This window comes from Sminthopsis crassicaudata, chromosome 5 (genome assembly GCF_048593235.1).
Source record: "Sminthopsis crassicaudata isolate SCR6 chromosome 5, ASM4859323v1, whole genome shotgun sequence".
Lineage (NCBI taxonomy): Eukaryota > Metazoa > Chordata > Mammalia > Dasyuromorphia > Dasyuridae > Sminthopsis > Sminthopsis crassicaudata.
Genome location: NC_133621.1, coordinates 200411743 through 200430200, shown reverse-complemented (window position 1 = coordinate 200430200; position 18458 = coordinate 200411743). Strand labels below are relative to the sequence as shown.

General features: G+C 36.8%; 1 protein-coding gene across 5 annotated transcripts in view; it reads right to left on the bottom strand.

Moving 5' to 3' along the window:
- Positions 1 to 12150: 12150 nt before the first annotated feature.
- Positions 12151 to 18458, bottom strand: part of FBH1 (F-box DNA helicase 1) — an 83373-nt gene continuing 77065 nt past the window's right edge. For all 5 annotated transcript variants that reach the window (XM_074269434.1, XM_074269433.1, XM_074269430.1 and 2 more), the window contains 5 exons: positions 18042 to 18239; positions 17280 to 17405; positions 15687 to 15793; positions 13892 to 14023; positions 12151 to 12791 (listed from right to left, as the gene is read on the bottom strand). In XM_074269434.1, the coding sequence (XP_074125535.1) occupies positions 12621 to 12791; positions 13892 to 14023; positions 15687 to 15793; positions 17280 to 17405; positions 18042 to 18239 (734 nt within the window). In that variant the 3' untranslated portion in view covers positions 12151 to 12620. The remainder of the gene's footprint in view (positions 12792 to 13891; positions 14024 to 15686; positions 15794 to 17279; positions 17406 to 18041; positions 18240 to 18458) is intronic.

Here is an 18458-nt window from a genome sequence, read left to right as displayed (position 1 = left end):
TTCTCATAAAATAGGGCTGAAAGAGAAGATGGTGAACAAGTCATTTAAGTGATACAAGAGGAGGAGTGGAGGAAACAGAACTCTCAGTGAATGGTCTTAATTTTTTCAATGGATTATGTTCTTAGATGATTCTCATAAGATTCTAGAGTGGATGGAATAGAAGTAGTACCATGAGAAAAGAGGAAAAAATTTGGAAAAGCACTGAAATATGAATGGGATAGCAAATTAATTAGGGAAGTGTAAAAGATTTGCCTTTCTGTTATAAGGGCTCAGGTGATATATGACAAATTTGTCATGTGTAATGTTCTCTGTTTCAGTTTTCTTGGGGTCTCTGGAGGCAGCCTTCGTTTCAGTTCAGGAATCACCACGTGAGTAGCCAGGAGTTAAAGCTTCAAAGTCTTGTCTCCTTTCCTACGTCCAGGTTAGCTTTCTTATCCAGATCCTTTATTATCTCCTTCCTGAGGCCAGGCAGCTTTCTGGAGAGCCTTTCAGTCTGGCCTGGGTCTGAGGGAAGTGCAGGAGTCCAGGCCAGCCACCAGGAAGATGGAAGATTGAATTGAATTTCTCCCCTTGGTTCTGAGAGCTTAAGCTCCTGCCACCATCCTTTGCCTTCTCTCCAAATGTCTCTGAATCTCCCCGGCTGAGGCTTCTAGTTTATATGCTGAGAACCAATCACTAGGAAACCATTATTTGTTGTAGGATTAAATCAATGCTAAACTAGATTTAACCATTGTCTCCTCAATTCCACTTAGTACTTTGTTTCAAGTTCTGGCCCATAATATCTCCTTGTAGGATTAAATCCATCATACTGAACCAGGATAAACTAGATAACCATTGTCTCTATCAATTCCACTGACTTAGTACCTTGTCAGAATCCTTTGTTTCAAGTTCAGAGTTCTGGCCCATAACAGTAGTGGACCCAGTCATCACAGTTGCATGATTTCCTCCAGCTCCATTCAGCAGCTCATGACTAAAAGCAAAGGTAGCAGATGGACACTGAATTTGTTCCTCTCACCAACCCCACATCTACCATTTTGTTCTCAGTTCTTGGAGGAGTAGTCTCTGGGATTTGATTCTCCCTGACAATATTATCAGTTAGCCATGAATTGAGAAGTGGTCTCTGGGGGGCAGCTAGGTGGCGCAGTGCATAGAGCACCAGCCTTGAATTCAGGAGGACCCGAGTTCAAATCTGATCTCACTTAGCACTTCCTAGCTGTGTGACCCTGGGCAAGTCACTTAACCCCAGCCTCAAAAAAAAAAAAAAAGAAAAAAAAAGAGAGAGAGAGAGAAGTGGTCTCTGGAATTTGGTTATCACAGATCAAACAGATGATCTGACAGTCAGCAATGAATGAAGTGGTCTATTTATTATTGTCTCAGGAGTTTGATCTGTGGGCGTTTCCTGAGGCTAGATGATTAAGGAGTGGTCAGAATCAGACAGATTGGGTATGGAAGTTTCCTAAGGCAGACTCCAAAGCCAGAAGATTTAGGACTACTGACTTGTTAGAACAGAAGCCCCCAAGGTCAGGGGACCCCAATATCACCACTTTATTTTCCTAGAAGCTACACCATATTAGAGAGATTTCATTGTCTCACTCATGTCTGAGACCACATGACCCCATCTGGGATTTTCTTGGCAAAGATACTGGAGTGATTTGCCATTTTCTTCTCTAGCTCATTTTACGAATGAGGAAACTGAGGCAGGGTTAAATGGCTTGCCCAAGATCACACAGCTAATGTATGACTAGGGCTGGATTTGAACTCTCCTGACTTCAGTACTAGCTTTCTATCCATTTTATCACCTACCTGACCTTTTTGAGTCAGAAGGCCTAGATTCAAATGCCCCCTCTAATATTTATCATCTTTGTGACACTGGACAAGTAATTAGTTTCCCTGACATCAGTTTCCTGATAAGTATAATGAAACGGTTGGACTAGATAGCATATGAGGTTCCTTCTACTCTAAATCTATGTCTCTGTGAGCCTTCCTTGAGATGTCTATCTTAATTATCTACTCAGCCTAGAAGTCCTCAAGAGATCATTATCTGTTTTGATTTACTGTGTTTCTACTTAAATATTCAAAGTTTAATACGAGAAGGCTTCAAGGAGACTGAAACTTTTAGACAGCGAGGCAATTCCATGTATGGAGTACTGGGTTTGAAGTCAAGGAGACATTAACTCAAGTCTCAAACACTTATTGTGTGACCCTAGAAAAGACATTTAACTACTACTGCTTTAGTTTCTTCAACAGAAATGAGAAAAATAACAGTACCTGCTTCTCAGTGATACGGTTTGAATGCTCTCAATTCCTGGTGGTCAAGAGGTTAATGGCAATAAGAGTTATTACAATATTCCCTTTAGCGACCATAGATTTAAAAGTTAAAGAATTTACTTATTCCCTAATTATTAGTTACAAAATTATTGTTGGATAGAAATCAATTTGCTAAGGGACTGATTTCTATAGTGGCAAAAACCTATTAAGGAAATGGAGTTTGGCACTGAGAGTGCTTTCTCAGCTGGCAGAAGGGTCCTGGCAGCTGAGCAAGCTACCTAGGGCCATCTGCAAGGATGCTAGCCTTAGCCCTAAGAAGCTGTTATATTGGGTACCTTGGTGGGGGCTGGGACAGCCCAAGCTGACCAGACCAGGATTCCTCAATTGAATGAGAATTTAGAATTTCTATGGGAGTTGATTTGCCCCTGAATAGTATTGCTTCTCTTATTTTGGGAGAATGGATCTTCTCCAGATTCCTTGGAGCCTGGGAGATCCTGATCTCTGAGATCAGAAAAGGGGACACAATCTCAGAGTGATAATCTTAAAAGGAACAGTTCCCCTTCCCCTTTTCCAGGATTGTTACGAATATTAAATAAGATGATAATTGTAAAGCATTTAGCATAATGCCTGAAATATAGTAGGCACTGGATAAACATTTCCTTCCTTCGTCATACTATTATTGTTGTGCTAAGTCTGAGCCCACTTTCTCTACAAACCAAAGTGGTAGAGTTGAAAGAAAGGTATTGAGGAAAAATGATTGTCCTTTGCTTACTACTTATTTTTGAAGCAACTATCCTTTTTAAAAGACTAATTGATGTTAAATATTTAAATTTATTCACTCACAGCACTGGGCTCAGCCACAACACTTCAGAGTACCTTTAGACTCCTTAGAGGTAAAAGTATGTACCTGGATATGGAATATTGAGGGAGGATTATATTCAACTACATTTCTAAAGGGGATGGGAAAAGATTTTGTCTGATCCCACAAACCTAAATTCTTTAAAATAGAAAACCATATTTTTGACATCAATATTTTCCCAAAGATATCCAATGACTGTAAGTCACAGGACACCAAAATCTCTTCAAAGGCAATGTTTCCACTATAGTGGGCAGAAAAAAGATGTGTTATATTATCAGTAATGACTCGAACTAAAGAAATAGTATAGAAGCTATTTTCAAAGGTGAATGACTGCATAAGGAAGTGGTGAGTGATGTAGTGAGAGCAAAGGCTAACAGATAGATTGTATCCCAAGTTCAGTAGCGGGTGATGAGGAAAATCATATTTATTTGAGCTACAGATATGGCTCAAGTCTCCATCTGGTACATTATCTACCAGCAGATGAAGAACCATAATTCAAACAGCCAAATAAATAGGAATAAAGACAGACTAAACCTGTCATTTCAATGGTATAAAAGTCACTCAGATCAGTAAATTCCTTATACTAATGCAGGCCAGCATTTTTTCTGCAATTTGCTGTCTTAGAGTTACTAAGAGCACAGACAGGTTGAGTGCCTTGCCCAATGTCACAGCCAACTTCTTTCAGACACCAGACTTTCAGGCCTTCCTGATCCTTAAGTCAGCTGTCTGTAAACTATTATCAGAAGGATCAAACATGCATCTGTCAGCCATGTGTAGCTCACAACCCTCACATGTGGTTGGTTGCCAGATTAAAATGTAGTTGGGAAACTTAACAAAATTAATAAAAATACAGTGAAACATAGATAACATTACATTTCTAAAACTGTTCACCCTGCATAGACATCAGTGCTTCCATTTCTATTTGAATTTGATTCTACCACATTATATACCATGCTATCTTTCAACAAGGTAAAAAAATTAAATGCCCCTCATAAAGAAAGGGGATATTCTGCTAATGGGAAAGAAAACACTCCTCAGACATATGATTGTTTTCCAGAAATTAGCTGTGCTTCCCTATTTCCACATTCTGTCTCTATAGCTGAAGATCCTCTCTGCCTCTGAGATTGCTGTATTTGCAGAAAGCCAGAGTTATCATTTGTGCTGGGATGATTTCATGAATCTAATGGTCCTTATGCCTAGATCCAATCAATAGTTTTAGCTTTTTTATTGTTGTTGTTAATCATACCTTTAACTGTACCCCACAGAAACAAGCTCCTCAGGCAGCACCTCCTGCTCACAAACCACTTGCTTTTCCCAATAAGGATAAAATTGAACAAATTCCTTTCAAAATATCAAGCCTTTCACCTGAGTTCAAATCTGGTCTCAAACACCTAACATTTCCTAGCTTGACCCTAGACAAGTCACTTAATCCCAATTGCCTCAGCAAAATACACACACACACACACACACACACACACACACACACACACACACACACAGGCAGCTAAATAAAATAAGAAATCAGACAGGCCTCAAGGAAGAATTTAACTATAGTAGACGGGTTAGGGTGGAGCTGGAAATATTTACCCTGCAATTCTTGCTACTATGGCCCATGCCCAAGTATCAAATGAATGCTATGAATAATAAGACAGGGCTTCAAAAAAGGAAGATCACTTTGACCTGGAGTATCTGAAAGAGGCTTTATGAAGAAGGTATTGAAATGAGCTTTGAAGAAAGGCAAGATTTGGATAATTAGCATTGGAGAGCTCCTAAGAAAACCTATCTCCATTATTGTCTTTACTTCCTCTCCCTACTTTCACTTCTCAGGTCCTTAAAATCTGGCTTCTGACTCATTACTTAACTGAAATTCCCTCTTCAAAGTCACCAATGATCTCGTCATATGTGATGGTTTTTCTTCAATAGGCTTATTTCTTTCTGATCTCTCTGCAACATTTGATATTTAGTCCCATATGTTAAAATATTTATACGGGGGGAATTTAACACATGACTAGACAGCCTAAAATCCACATGAAAAAATACGTTGGTCCTCACAGAGAAGAACCAGAGGCAGACATGCTACACTTATTATGTCCCAGGCACACTGCTGGACACTGAGGATTCAAAGAAAAGCAAAAACAACATCACTGTCCTCAAGGAACTGATACGTCATGTAAATGTGACAAAATATTGAGGGAAAGGCTCTAGGAGCTGGAAGGGCTTCTGGAAAAGGCTGCTTGCAGAAGGCTCAACATGAGAGTAACTCTGAAGGAAGCCAGGTAGTAGAGGGGAAGTACAAGAGAATTCCAAAAATGGAAAAGAGTGAAAAAGCAGAGATAGATGGATGTTGTTTAAGTACAGCAAAAAGATGAATAAAGTAGGAAGGGGCCAAGTTATGGAGAGACTTTCTATTTGATCATGGAGGTTTTTTGAATAGGATGACATAATTAGATCAATGTTTTTAGGAAATTATTATAGTAACTAATCCTAGACGTTTTCTCTTGTGTTTTCCTAATGCAACTCTCTATATGTTCTGCTCCTGTCTTACAGTTCCTTCTCAAACCCATGTGCTGATTTATCATCAATATCCCATCCACCAACTGTGGATGTACCCAAAGATTCTGACCAACGAAGGCTATCTTCTCTACCCTCTCTAACCTTATAAGTAACCATGAATTTATCACCTCCTGCATATGTCTCCCAGCTTTAGTTTCTCTTGAGCTCCAGTCTTACATCACTAATTGCCTATTAAACACTTCAAACTAGTACTTCTAATTCAATATGTCCAAAACAGAATCATTAGCATTCCTCCTTGAAATTTCCCTATTTCTGTTGAGATTCACTATCCTAAGTCACTCAAATTCATAATCTCAGCATTAAACTTAATTTCTCACTCCACATATCTAATGAATTGCCCAATCTTGTCAATGAAACATCCACAGCTGAGTCTCTCTTCCCTCTGTTCACACCACAATCTCCCTAATTCAGGCTTTCATCATTTTTTGTTGTAGTTTGCTAAATGATATCTCCCTCTGTTATGGGCCAGAACTTGAAACAAAGCGTTCTAATGCTTATGTACTTAGTTCACACCTTTAAAGGAGTTCACACATTCACACCTTTAGAGAGCATATATAAAAGTCCACTCTTGGACTTTTGGGAGATTCACAAGTCAGAAGCCCACAAGCCCACTCTCTCGATGGAGGAGTCAAATTCATTCCCACTTCCACCTTTGTGCTGGCTGGAGACATTGGGAATAAATGAGGCTGAAGAAGGCAGAAACAAAGGACTAATGGCAAGAGTTCTCAGAACCAAGGAAAGATAGGCCTCTAAGAAAGCTAACCAGGCCCTAGGAAAAGATTCAAGACTTTGAAGGACACAATAAAGGACCTGGATTTTAACCCCTGGCTCCATTTGGGGTGATTATTGAACTGAACTGAAACGAAGGCTGCCTCCAGAAGCTCCCCAAGAAACCTGCTTCCAGAACAATTATATTTTAGAGAAGAACATTACATCCCTCTAATTCATCCTCTACACAATCATTAAAATTATCCCTCTAGGGATCTATTTCATCTTTCCACTCAATAGAGTCCAGTGATTCTGTTGCCTTTAGAATCAAATACAAACTCTTTTTTTTTTTTTTTTTGGCACATCAAGCCCTTCATAACTAGATCCAGTCTTTCTTCTCTCCCTTCCTGCTTTCTAGAATACATTTAATTTGACCTTTTTGTGACTCCTCATAAACCATACTCCAACTTTTGCCTATATGCTTAAATATGAGATGTGCCATATAATCAGTTAGAAAGCATTTCACCTAATTTCTGCTTCTGAGAATCCCTAGTTTCCTTCAAAACACAAGCTCCACCTTCTGCAGGCTTTTTATTCCCTCATTTCCTAGTGTTTTTTAATCTTCTCCTTCCCCCAAATTAATTTTATTTACACATAGGTACTCTATCTTCTCTCCAAAGAATATAAGCTTCTTGAGGTCAAGGACTCTTCCATTTTCTAGATATAGCACTATGACTGATAGAGAGGCTTATTAGATTTTCATTGACAATTTTTTCACATATTGAAAAGACAGTAGTCTTTTCAGATCTAGTAACTTGAGCTTAATGAGGAAAGCTAGATGCTGAACATTTTCTCACTAATCTGGAATTTATACTCCCTGCTAGCCATCTTTGTCTTTCTTAATCCAACTATCACTATCCTTAGAAATGAGGGGAGGGGCACAAGGGAAGAGAAGGAAGAAAAATAAAGTATAAGTCAGTTTTCATACTATTATCTATTACAGTAAAGTAGTAGTTTAACAAGCAGAACCAGAAATACATTGTACACAATAACAGCCGATTACCAGCCATGAAAGACATTGTTCTTTTCAATGGTTCAGTGATCCAAAACAATCCCAATAAGCTTTGGACAGAAAATGCTAACTGTATCCAGAAAAAGAACTATGAAGCTTGAATGTAAATCAACACATACTATGTTCACTTTTTCTTTTCTTTCCCATGGCTTTTCCCTTTTGTTCCAATTTTTCTCTCCCAAAATGATTCATAAAACAATATGTATTAAAACAAATAAAATTTAAAAATAAAGTGGTTTTAGTCCAAAGATCTTTTCCCAGATTATCACCCTTTTTTTAAAGCTCTTAATGTCAGCAACCTTAGTTCATTCTAGATTTTATTTCCTCTAAACTTGTCATGAGATTATTCTATTCTTTTGTATTTATATGTTCCATCTTCCATTCAATGCATCTTTAAAATTTTTTTATTGATATTGCTCTTACATCACCTTATTTTCAAATAGATCTCTTCCTCTTACCCAATGAGTCATCCTTTATAATAAGGAATAAAAGAAAAATAAATGAAGTTTAGGAAAACTAATCATCACAATAAAATCTGATAGCATATGCAATATTCTACATGTATATAGCACTACTTCTACAAAGAAATGAGATATACTTTCTCCTCTCTTCTTTGGAGTCAAACTTGATGTACAGAATTGTCTTCTATATTTTCCATGAGCCTTGTTTTAATCATTATGAATATTATTTTCTTTTTATAAATTTTTCTTTCCTTTCTCTTTAAAATTTTATTACTTTTATTTTTAGTAAAGCTTTTTATTTTCAAAACATATGCATGGATAATTTTTCAACATTGACTTCTGCAAAATCTTGTTCCAAATTTTCCTCCTTCCCTAGATGGCAAGTAATCTATGTTAAACATGTTAAATCCAATATATATGCATATTTTTTTTCATTGCTTCATTCTGTATTAGTTTGTTTTCCCATTCTTTCCCCAATTCATAATATTCATTGCTGCTTATAACTGGTTATTCACACTTTCCCTGGAAGAGGAAACGGGTTTTGAAACCTAACAGAATACTGAGAATTATAGTTCTGAGCAATGTTATTTCTCTTTTCCATGGGAGAGACTATCACAAACTCAGTAAGAAGAAAAAGGTGTTTGTGGGGGGTGGGGGAGGGGAGAAGGTGTGTTTCTACCATGATGGGAGGTATTTTGAAATTTAATTAAAGGCAAGATCAAAGGCTTCATGTAGAAAAGCCGTTCCATGTTAGCTAGCAGTGTTCCAGTAGGTGCTTAGAAAGGAGCCAAACAACGGAAGTGTTCATGTGGTTCTCTCCTCCACCTGTGCAAACTCCTGAGAAAGGTGTGGCAGGAACAAACTGAAGCTTGCCTGTTGTCACAAAGACATTGTGTGATATTTTGCATTAGCAAAAGGATAGTAAAATCTTTACTCTTTCCCAGTGCCTGTAGTGCAATTATTTCCAATGTGTTTTTCCATTTGTTTAAGCTGTTTTTAATTTCCAATCTTGATTCCTATGACTCTTCTTTAAGCTGGTTTTATATTCTGAATCTTTTGCCCTATGTACTCACATCAATTAATTACATGCTATATAGAATGCAATGAGAGAACCCAGTGACTAGCTTTCATATGAACAAAAATAAAAAGACCTTAAGTTTAAACCCCTAATCCAAAAATTCTAGGAAAATATTATATATAACAAGTAGGATGTACTCCCTAAGCTAATGGAATCACTGATGAGCTAGATTCAGGTGTTTTGCTGGACAGATATCTCAATGACAGGAGAAAAAAAGTAGAGAAATGGGTCAAAGGATGAATGGTCTTACTTCCTGGTCTCTTTAGGAGGAGGTCTGAAAAGTGAGTCCCACCCATATCCCTTAAGGCAGCAGTGTCAAACTCAAATAGAAATGGATCCCTTCAGGTCACATACTAAAAAAATATCAATTAACATTATCTTGGTTGTATTTTTACTAATTTTGTTAAGACTTTCCAATTACATTTTAATCTGGTTTAGGTCACATTCAGGAGTGTTGGATATGTGATTAGAGGGAAGACAGAAAAGACTTTTCAATCTGCTTTTTATTCTTTTACATTCATGAACCACAATTTGTTTAATCATTTCCCCCAAATAATGGGTACCTATTTTTGTTGCCAGTTCTTTACTACCACAAAAAAAAAAAAGTGCTGTGAATATGTATATGGAAGCTCAAAAAAAGCTGCTTGTTCCCTACTAATACCCTCATTAAGGAAAACATTGATTCATGTATAAATGATTCTTCTCACAAAGATTTTATATATGAGAGTAGGCAGACTGGTCAGTAGTTGATGTGTCTTTAGTTGCATTTTCCCATTATTAGTGAGGTTTAAATTTGGGGTTTTTTCCTGAATTTTTTCTATCTTCCACTTCTTTAAGTAATATATGTGTGTGTGGTATACATATATATATAAATCTTTTATTATCCTCACAATTATCTTAGCTCTAATATTAGCCCAAACTAGCTGTTCCAAGATTGGAAAGTTTTCTTCCATTTCCATCTTCCTTGCACAGGACTGTGATGAGTCAAAGTGTAGTTTATTATATAATAAGCTTCTCATTTTCTTGTTTGTTGTTTGGTTTTTTTTGCTTTTTATACTTAAATACCCTTGGGATGACTTATACTTAGCTGATCTCCTGTTGAACTTCTATTTTCTAATGATTCTCTCTGGTTTATGAGATGTTACTTACACTTCTCCATCATCCTTTCTCCATGAAATTTTATAAACAAGTTTATATTCAAAACCTCTGCCTATCATCTTTCCACTTGACAAAAGTCAAGTGTTTGCTTCCAAAGACTCTCTCACAATCTTTGGTTTTGTAGAAATAGATTTATATTGATTATAAAATTATCAAAATACATGTCTGATTTGTTCTGCATTTCCCATTTTTCAATGCCAATTGCTTGCTTAGGTCAAGAATGACCCATTTTGATTCCAAGGCAAATCTTTTTTTCTCATTATTCTTATTTTTTTAAATTCTCATCTTTGTTCTAGTGTACACATACAATGGAGTCAACAACAATAACCACATCACACTTGTTTTATCTGCTAAAATATAACCTGTTTCATCTTTCGAGATGTTACTTGGTTCCTTTCATTGCTTCTCTCCACCTTATTAAGGATAAAATTTAATAAATACTTATTTCAATTTTCCTTGTACTAATCATAATTAGTTATATTCTTTCTCTTTGAATATAAGCACCTTGAGACTAAGGAAGTGTTTGTCTTCAGGTTCCTAGTGCCAACCTAGCAGAATTTTTTGCAAAGTAGGTGCTTAATAATGATCATCATCATCATTTCTCAAAGTCCTCTGTTTTTTTGACACAGCTCTGGCAGATATTAAAATAATTGGTTATGCTAACTTAACAGGTTGTCAATAAGGATAAAACATGGATGACAAATCTCACCAACTCTCAGAGCTCTGCTGAAGCTTTAAAGTGACAAAAGCACAGAGAAATGCTATGGACCCTTTGGCTAGCCTGATCACTTTGGCTGAGTGAAAAGTCCAAATCCTTTTTTTCCCCAGCAAATCTTATTCAGGTTAAAAGACCCCTTTAGCCATTAAAAAACAGAGCCTGAAATATATTAGATGAGTGACTTGGTATCCCTTCTACTAGGGAATAATCACTAGATTTTGAACTTAAGGTTTTGATGACTCAAGGTGATAAACTTGAGCTGCTAAATTAGACCTACATATAATTTGTAATGCTTAGTCCTTGCTTACTCTTCTGGGTTTATGCAAGAACATTCTCCAAGCTTGAGGGTTCTTAATCTTCCTGATAAGAGTCTGAGGAGTTGGGAGTAGGGGACTTTATTATTACTCCATTACTTCCCCACATCAATGTCTGCCTCATAAAGATGCTGATTTTATATCAGGTTGAATCATTTCCAATATCTTTACCCATTTTTTGCTGTGTATCCTGACCTCATACTTGGATGACAGGGCTGCTGGCATAAAGAGCCTATGATGGGCCTCCTCAGCCACGCTCCCCCAGCTCATCAAGAATGTAAGGGCTGGTAAGAGAGGAGTTTCCATTTTAAGAACTCACCTTTCTAAGAGGACTGGTGCTTCTGGATGGCCCACACAGCAGGTGGCTGGGGAGCATTTCCTTGTGCTCTTTCCCAGAAGGGCCAAGAGGTGGGGAAAGGGGTAATGACAGTTCTCCCCCAGAGTGGGCTGGCACACTTGGTCTATACTCCATGAGTATTTCTGTGGTGACAGGGATATTATATGCCCAAGGCATGCACAGGACCATACCCGATCTAATTTTCTAAATCGTGACAGAAATGCTTTGATCAAAGGTAAATTATTTTAAATTTTTTTAAAAATGTGTTTAAAGATGGTATAAGTAGCCACTGTATGTGAGCTGGATCAGGTCAAGCCTTAACCAGTGTCAGTGTTAGTGCCTGATATGGTAGGAGGGCTCCCTCCACAGGGGATACTTGGCACTGGGTGAGGTGGTAGCTTTTCCCTGCACTTGGTGGTAGTCCTCACTCTGAACTCATATCTTGCCCTAAATGGCAGCCAGTTACCTGTGCCAAGTAAGCTAAAGGACCTCGTAAGCTCCGGTCTGGGCCTCAGCCCCATTACTCTATTACGTTTTCATCTGTGCTGGGATACAAATTTAACTTCACATAATATAATCACAGAAAGCCTATACCCCTCAAAATCAAGAGACATTATTAGGTTTTAATGAGTATACAAAACGAATTCAGAAACCCAATATCTTTATCAGGTAGGAATGCTTTTGAATGAATCCAAATCATCAACAGGAGTAGGTTTTAAGAAACTATCCTACAAATGGATGAAAATAATCGGGCTTTGGCCACTGGATGAAGGCAAATGGTACCAGACAGAACTGGTTGAAAAGAATCAAACACACCCCTGAGACTATGTATAAAAACAGAAAACAGTCCTGTCACTGGAAACCTCCCGATTCAGGAGCTGAGGCCACCAGTAACACTGAAATTGACCTTCCACAGATCCACAAACTGGGGGGAGAGGAAGAGAAAGGGGTAGAGGGGAAAGGGGAGGAGGAGGAGGGAGGCTGGTCTTTCCCACCCCAACTCTCACATTATTTCTTCTTTCCAGGAAACTCATGACAGAGTTCCACACTGACGAGCAGCTCCACCTTGGTTTTCAAAAGACAATGAAAAGCTGAGCTTCATGTCTGGGCAGCTCCAGGTCTTCAAAGGTGCGCTCCATGGAGAAAATCAGCTCTGGGGAAGCAGTCAGGAAGGCCATGGGCCCAACACGCTGCTCGGCACAAGCATGGCAGAAGTACCCGCCTTTGTCTTCTTTTCTGCCGCTCTGAAGTGAGGAAGAAAGACAAGAAGGCAAAGAGAAAGATAGAGTGCAAGAATGTATGAAGGAACACTGTCACTGAGGGAAATCTGACACTGTCACAACCTAAAACGCGTTAAGTTTGGTTTTGGGGTTTTTGGTTTGCTCAAGTATTTGACACTTTGCAATGAAATTTAATATAAAAATGTCCATGAAAAAGAAATTCCTTTCTATTGTATCAGCAAAGATGAGCAAGTGAAAAACCTACTTCCAAAAAACCATTCTTCAAACAGTAAGTTACCACTTTCAGAGAGGTCTGTGGATCAGCCTGGAGGCTAAGTGACACCATGGACTAAGGACTGGATTTGGGAGTCAGGTAGACTCGAGTTCAAGGCAATCCACTGAATCTCTCTCTGAATCGCATCTGTGAAATGGAAATAATAATAGCACCTACTTTCCAGGGTTAGAAATAAAATGAGGCCATTATTGTTCTTTTTAATAATAATAACCCTAATCCAGCCCTCTCTCTAACTTTTTTGCAAACCTTAAAGAACTATATTAAATGTTAACTATTATAAAATTGCTTCTTTTCTTTTTCACTAGCACTTCCCTCAGTTTAAAGGTGACCTGCTGAACAGGTACAAGCTATTTAGTATAATGTCTTAAAAATCATAGGAGACTTTATTAAATCAGAGATGAACCAAGGAAGATTGAGATGCTTTCACTAAACATTTCCCAATTCAACAATGGTGTCAGAGAAAACCACATAACTAAAGGCTGGTTCATGGTAACATTAGCTCTGACTCAATGAAACTTTCTAAACTGCTTCAACCCACTGTGGTCCTTGGCATTCTCTAAATGTATATGTCACTCAAAATTTAGCATCTATTTATATTTTTTTCTTATATTTTTTTCTTTACACGTGCTTTGTATATTCGAGTTCTCTCTTAATATTACAAGCTTGGTAAGCATTCAATAACATATTTGCTTGTTTGCTAAAATTCTTCCTCCTCTACATCTCCCTTCTCCACCCTACCCACCTCCAGAATGGTAGTGGCATGCAGCTGAACACTGAATATTAGTATTTCTTTCATCAACTTGGGCCAAATATCAAGTGACCTACGTACATAAATGATGGGAACTTTCTTCATGGTGAGTATAGTCTCTGAAGGGATAATGTTATTGCATTGCCTCACACAGCAAAGTACCTCTCCACTTTTTAAGACATCTCTGGTTAACTCTGCTTGAAAGTAGTACTCCTGAAAAAGACAGAGATTAAGAGTAGTATCTATGCCACCATCTACTCTAAAGTAGATTTTAAGACTAAATAGTCTTAAAAGAACTTTAAGCCTTTTATAGGCAGTACCTTGTCAGTCCTTACAACATCCCTGTTGGAAAAGAGTTGGGTGTCCCTCATCCCATGTCTAAATTACTAAGGGGACCAATCTGACCATCCCATCTGTGTGGATTATCCAAGTCTTTGGCTCCCTATTCCCTGCTCTTATGACATCATAGTTTCTTGGAATATTTGCAGAATTAGAAATAACAGAGAGGGAATAGGGAATGGATCAGTAATTTCACTCAAATAGGAAACTGCTGAAAAAGGAAATGCCTTTTACCAATGTATGTCAGAACTTTCTTTGCAACTTGCAATCTTAGAGAGATGCCTAGATTTTTTTTAAAACATATTTCTTCATAATCCTGTTTTGAACATGAAGGCCCAATAAGTATATTTATTTATAACAGCCCCAATAATAATAATTGTTGCTTTTCACTCATTTCAGTTATGTCTAACTGTGACTCCATTTGGGGCTTTCTTGGCAAAGATACTGGAGGTTTGCCTTTTCCTTCTCTTGTTTATTTTACAGATGAGGAAACTGAGACAAACAGGGTTAAATGATTTGTCCAGGGTCACACAGCTAATAAGTATGTGAGACCAGAACTGAACTCAGATCTTCCTAATTCCAGACTCCAGGTTCTATTCACTGCACTATCCAGCTGCATACATTAATTGCATTCATTATAAAATCTCTCTGTCTCTCTCTCTTCCCTCCCCCCTTACTTCCTTTTCCCTTTCCCCCTCTCTCTTCCTCTCTTTCTCCCTCCCTCCTCCTTCCCTCTCCCCTTCTCCTCCAATTCTAGCTGTCCTACATAATTTAATCTCTTACAGAATCTACCCCAGAATTCTGGGGTAGAGTGGGAATGGCCAAAAGTTAAGTAACCTAACCCAGGCAAAGTTGAAAGGAGAAAATGGTGATGTACACAGAATGTATCAGGACATTGTGAGGAGGAGACAGCTGCTGAGTGTTAAAAAAAAAAAAAAAAAAAGAGCAATGACTAGTTGAGTTTGGATACTCAAACCAGGGACAAGTAACCAGCTGCATTTTTAATTTAGTTCTGGTCAAAACATCTTCATTCCACTTAAAGAAGTCTTTCCTGGAACAATAGCAGTCCTTGCTTCAAAAACAAGGTGGAAGTAGGGAGGAAAAGCATGTGTAAAGGAAATTTACACAAAAATTAGTTTTATTTGATTATCTTTTCCAAAGGAATAGAATACACAAACAAAGAAATATGAGCAACTGTGGCAAAACTGGGAGAATAAGCTGTCTCTGGGAAAAAAACAAAAAAAAAAAAAAAAAAAAAAAAAAACTAGATAAAAGCATAGTTGTATAAACAGCCTCAGAGCATTGGCAGGCTCAAAATTTCACTATTCTGCCATTTTCCATTAGATCTTAACCAAGACACCATATTCTTGTCTTATAAATTAGTGTTTATTAAATCTGATAAAACACTTTAATCTTCCCAAATATTGGACTCTATTTTACAATTCCTAGGCCTTTGACAATGTTAATATGTATCTCATGTATCATCTGATGGAAAGTCCAAACTGTCATTTCTCTGCTTATCTATCATTTCTCTTACCCCAGCTAGAGTTAAAATGTTTTCCAGTGACTTGGTCATGATGAGGCATTTCTTGGCACGAGTCACTGCAACATATAGTAAATTCCACTCCTCATCAGGAAATGATTCTAGAGAAAGTGAGTCAAGCAAGGAAGGATGAGAATATTATTTGAAAGAAAAGATTAAAACAACTGACAAAAATCTAGTCAGATTCAAATTTTTCTAGTCCCCCCTTAGATTGTGCTTAAAAAGCCTTACAAAGCATTTCATTCACATAACTCTCTGTAGTACAAAGTACAAGCACCTATGCTGATTGGGACAAAGGGACCAAGACTATACTACTAGAGCATAACTGCTAGAAGGGCTTTGTATAGAGGCTTGGTAAGACTGCTTACTGTCCATGGACCAGTCTAGCCACACATGGAGAGGATCATCAATGACAGGTGGCTCCGAGAGGACAGGTAGTAGATAAAAGAAACATCATGGATCTGGTTTGAGTCTACTTTTTGCTATTTTTTACCCTATGTGGTCTGGAAAAGGCCATATAATCTCTCTAAGTTTCAATCGTTTCACTTATCAAAGGAGGAAATTGGACTAGATGATCTCTAGCATTTTTCTCGTTTTAATAAATTTATAAGCCTTGGAATTTTTTTTTTTTTTTAATCACAGCAGTATGTCTAATTGTCTTGTAAGGCACAACCGCAATTTGTGTTTGTGAAGGGAGAAGCTATAGTAATGAAATCACAAATATTTTGAAGTTATCACAAGGAAGGGAGAATCCTAGGCTCTACCTAAAATATATATATATATAATTATTAATATATAATAATTAATTATTATATATTAAAAATATATATTCAGAGTCCTCCCACAAATATGAAAATTCCCAAATAAGCCAGTGTCATCTTTTTTTTTTTTTTTTTTTTTTTAAGACCTGATGCTTCATATATTAGGAAGAATCAACTTGGTAAGGAGGTACTATTCATCATATCACTAAAATGTATGTACTTAACTACAAGATGTCTAGGAAAAAAATAAAGATAAATCTTTACTGACTATAAATTAGAAACTCTTGTATTTCCCACAGTACACATGTATACATGACAGGAGCTCAATTCAATATTTTATTGAATGCTATTATGAAGTAACATACCACAATCCTGAAATAATGTCTTTTAACATAATGCTGATATGGCATGTAACCAGAAGTATAAACTTCAGAACTTTTAAACTATCACATATAAGTGTAAATCAACTAACCTGTATGAAACGACATCAATGTAACAATGCCATCACCAAAAATAATTCTATCATAAAACATTCAAAACTAATGCTAAAACCAGGGTCTAAAGCAAAGGGGAAATGGACTTAAGGTGTGTATTTTTAGAATAATATGGAAGTTTGTTTTTCTTGATTATACATTTTATTACAAGAGTTTTGTTTTTATTTTTTTCTTTTTAATGGGGGAGGGAGCTGAAAAGGAGTAAAGATAAATAAATGCATATTATTTGAAGAATAAAATTTTATCCAACAGAAAGTATAACAGACATGTGAAAACACTGTTGTCCTGGTACAATTTTTATACTGAATATGGAAAACTTCTGATATACTTACCAATTCTGAAGTGAGGAATCTGTGGAAGGTTATGCCTGCCACAAGGAACTTTTACAAAATCATCCAAAATCTGGACTGTGTCAAACTCCAAGCCTTTGGCTTTGTGAACAGTGCCCAAAACATATTCTAGATCAAGAAAAAAAAAAAAAAAAAAAAAAAAAAAAAAAAACAGAATACAGTGAAAAGGGACTTAAAGGGAAAGGAAAAAAATACAGAATTGAAATGTCTCTTTCCTGACAATATATGTAGATTTGAAAAGTTGTGTCTGTAAAGAACAAGGATAAAATGGAAGAATTAAAAAAGATAGAACGTAAGTAATAGAATGGTTGGTACTATTCTTGGAAGGTTAGAATTTTTTTTCACAATCTTTATTCAAGTATTAAATGGAAAGCAAAACATCTCTATTTTTGTTTAATCTGTTCTGAATCTGCATTGTCATTTAATATTATTGATAGTAGAGAAGAAAACTCTGTAGTGGAAATAGGTATCTTATGAGAGATCTTTTTTTGGTATACTTATATTTCAAAGAGTTTATTTCTAAGGATATGTAGGTCAATATGTTTAGTGGAATGAATGAATCATTTTCATTTAAAAAAAAAAAAAAAGGAAGGTGTGAAAACCACATACATACAACTGGTTCCCCTCTATGTCAAGCACTGTCATAACATTCATGGAGCTGTTAGACTAGCACTGAGAAAGTTTCTATTAGAAATAATGCAGAATAGAATAGAATGATAAAAAAGAAATCCTCTTTTCCTTTACCTGCAAATGCTATATCATTTACATGGCACTTCTCAATCCTTTTTACCAGTTCTGGGATCCGGACATTGTATTTTTCAACCACTGCAATCTTTGCCATCAGTTCCTTGTCTTCAGCAGCAACAGCATATCTTTTTAAGCCCCCATAGCCATCTTTGTGTATCCACCTCCTGATGAATCGGTCCTTGATAGAAAGGTTTTCTAAAAAAAAAAAAATACACATCAAAATGATTGATATATTATTATAAAACTTAAATGGCTACATCTTCCTTCCATAAAGTTCTATTCTAATGTCATAATGTGACTCTTAATTCTCAAAGGTTTTAGCAGTAGCTGGGAAAGTTTCAAAGCAGGAAATGCTTTTGAAATAGTAGTTCTGTCAAATACATCATTCCCTCAAATAACCCTGACAGAGAGGTA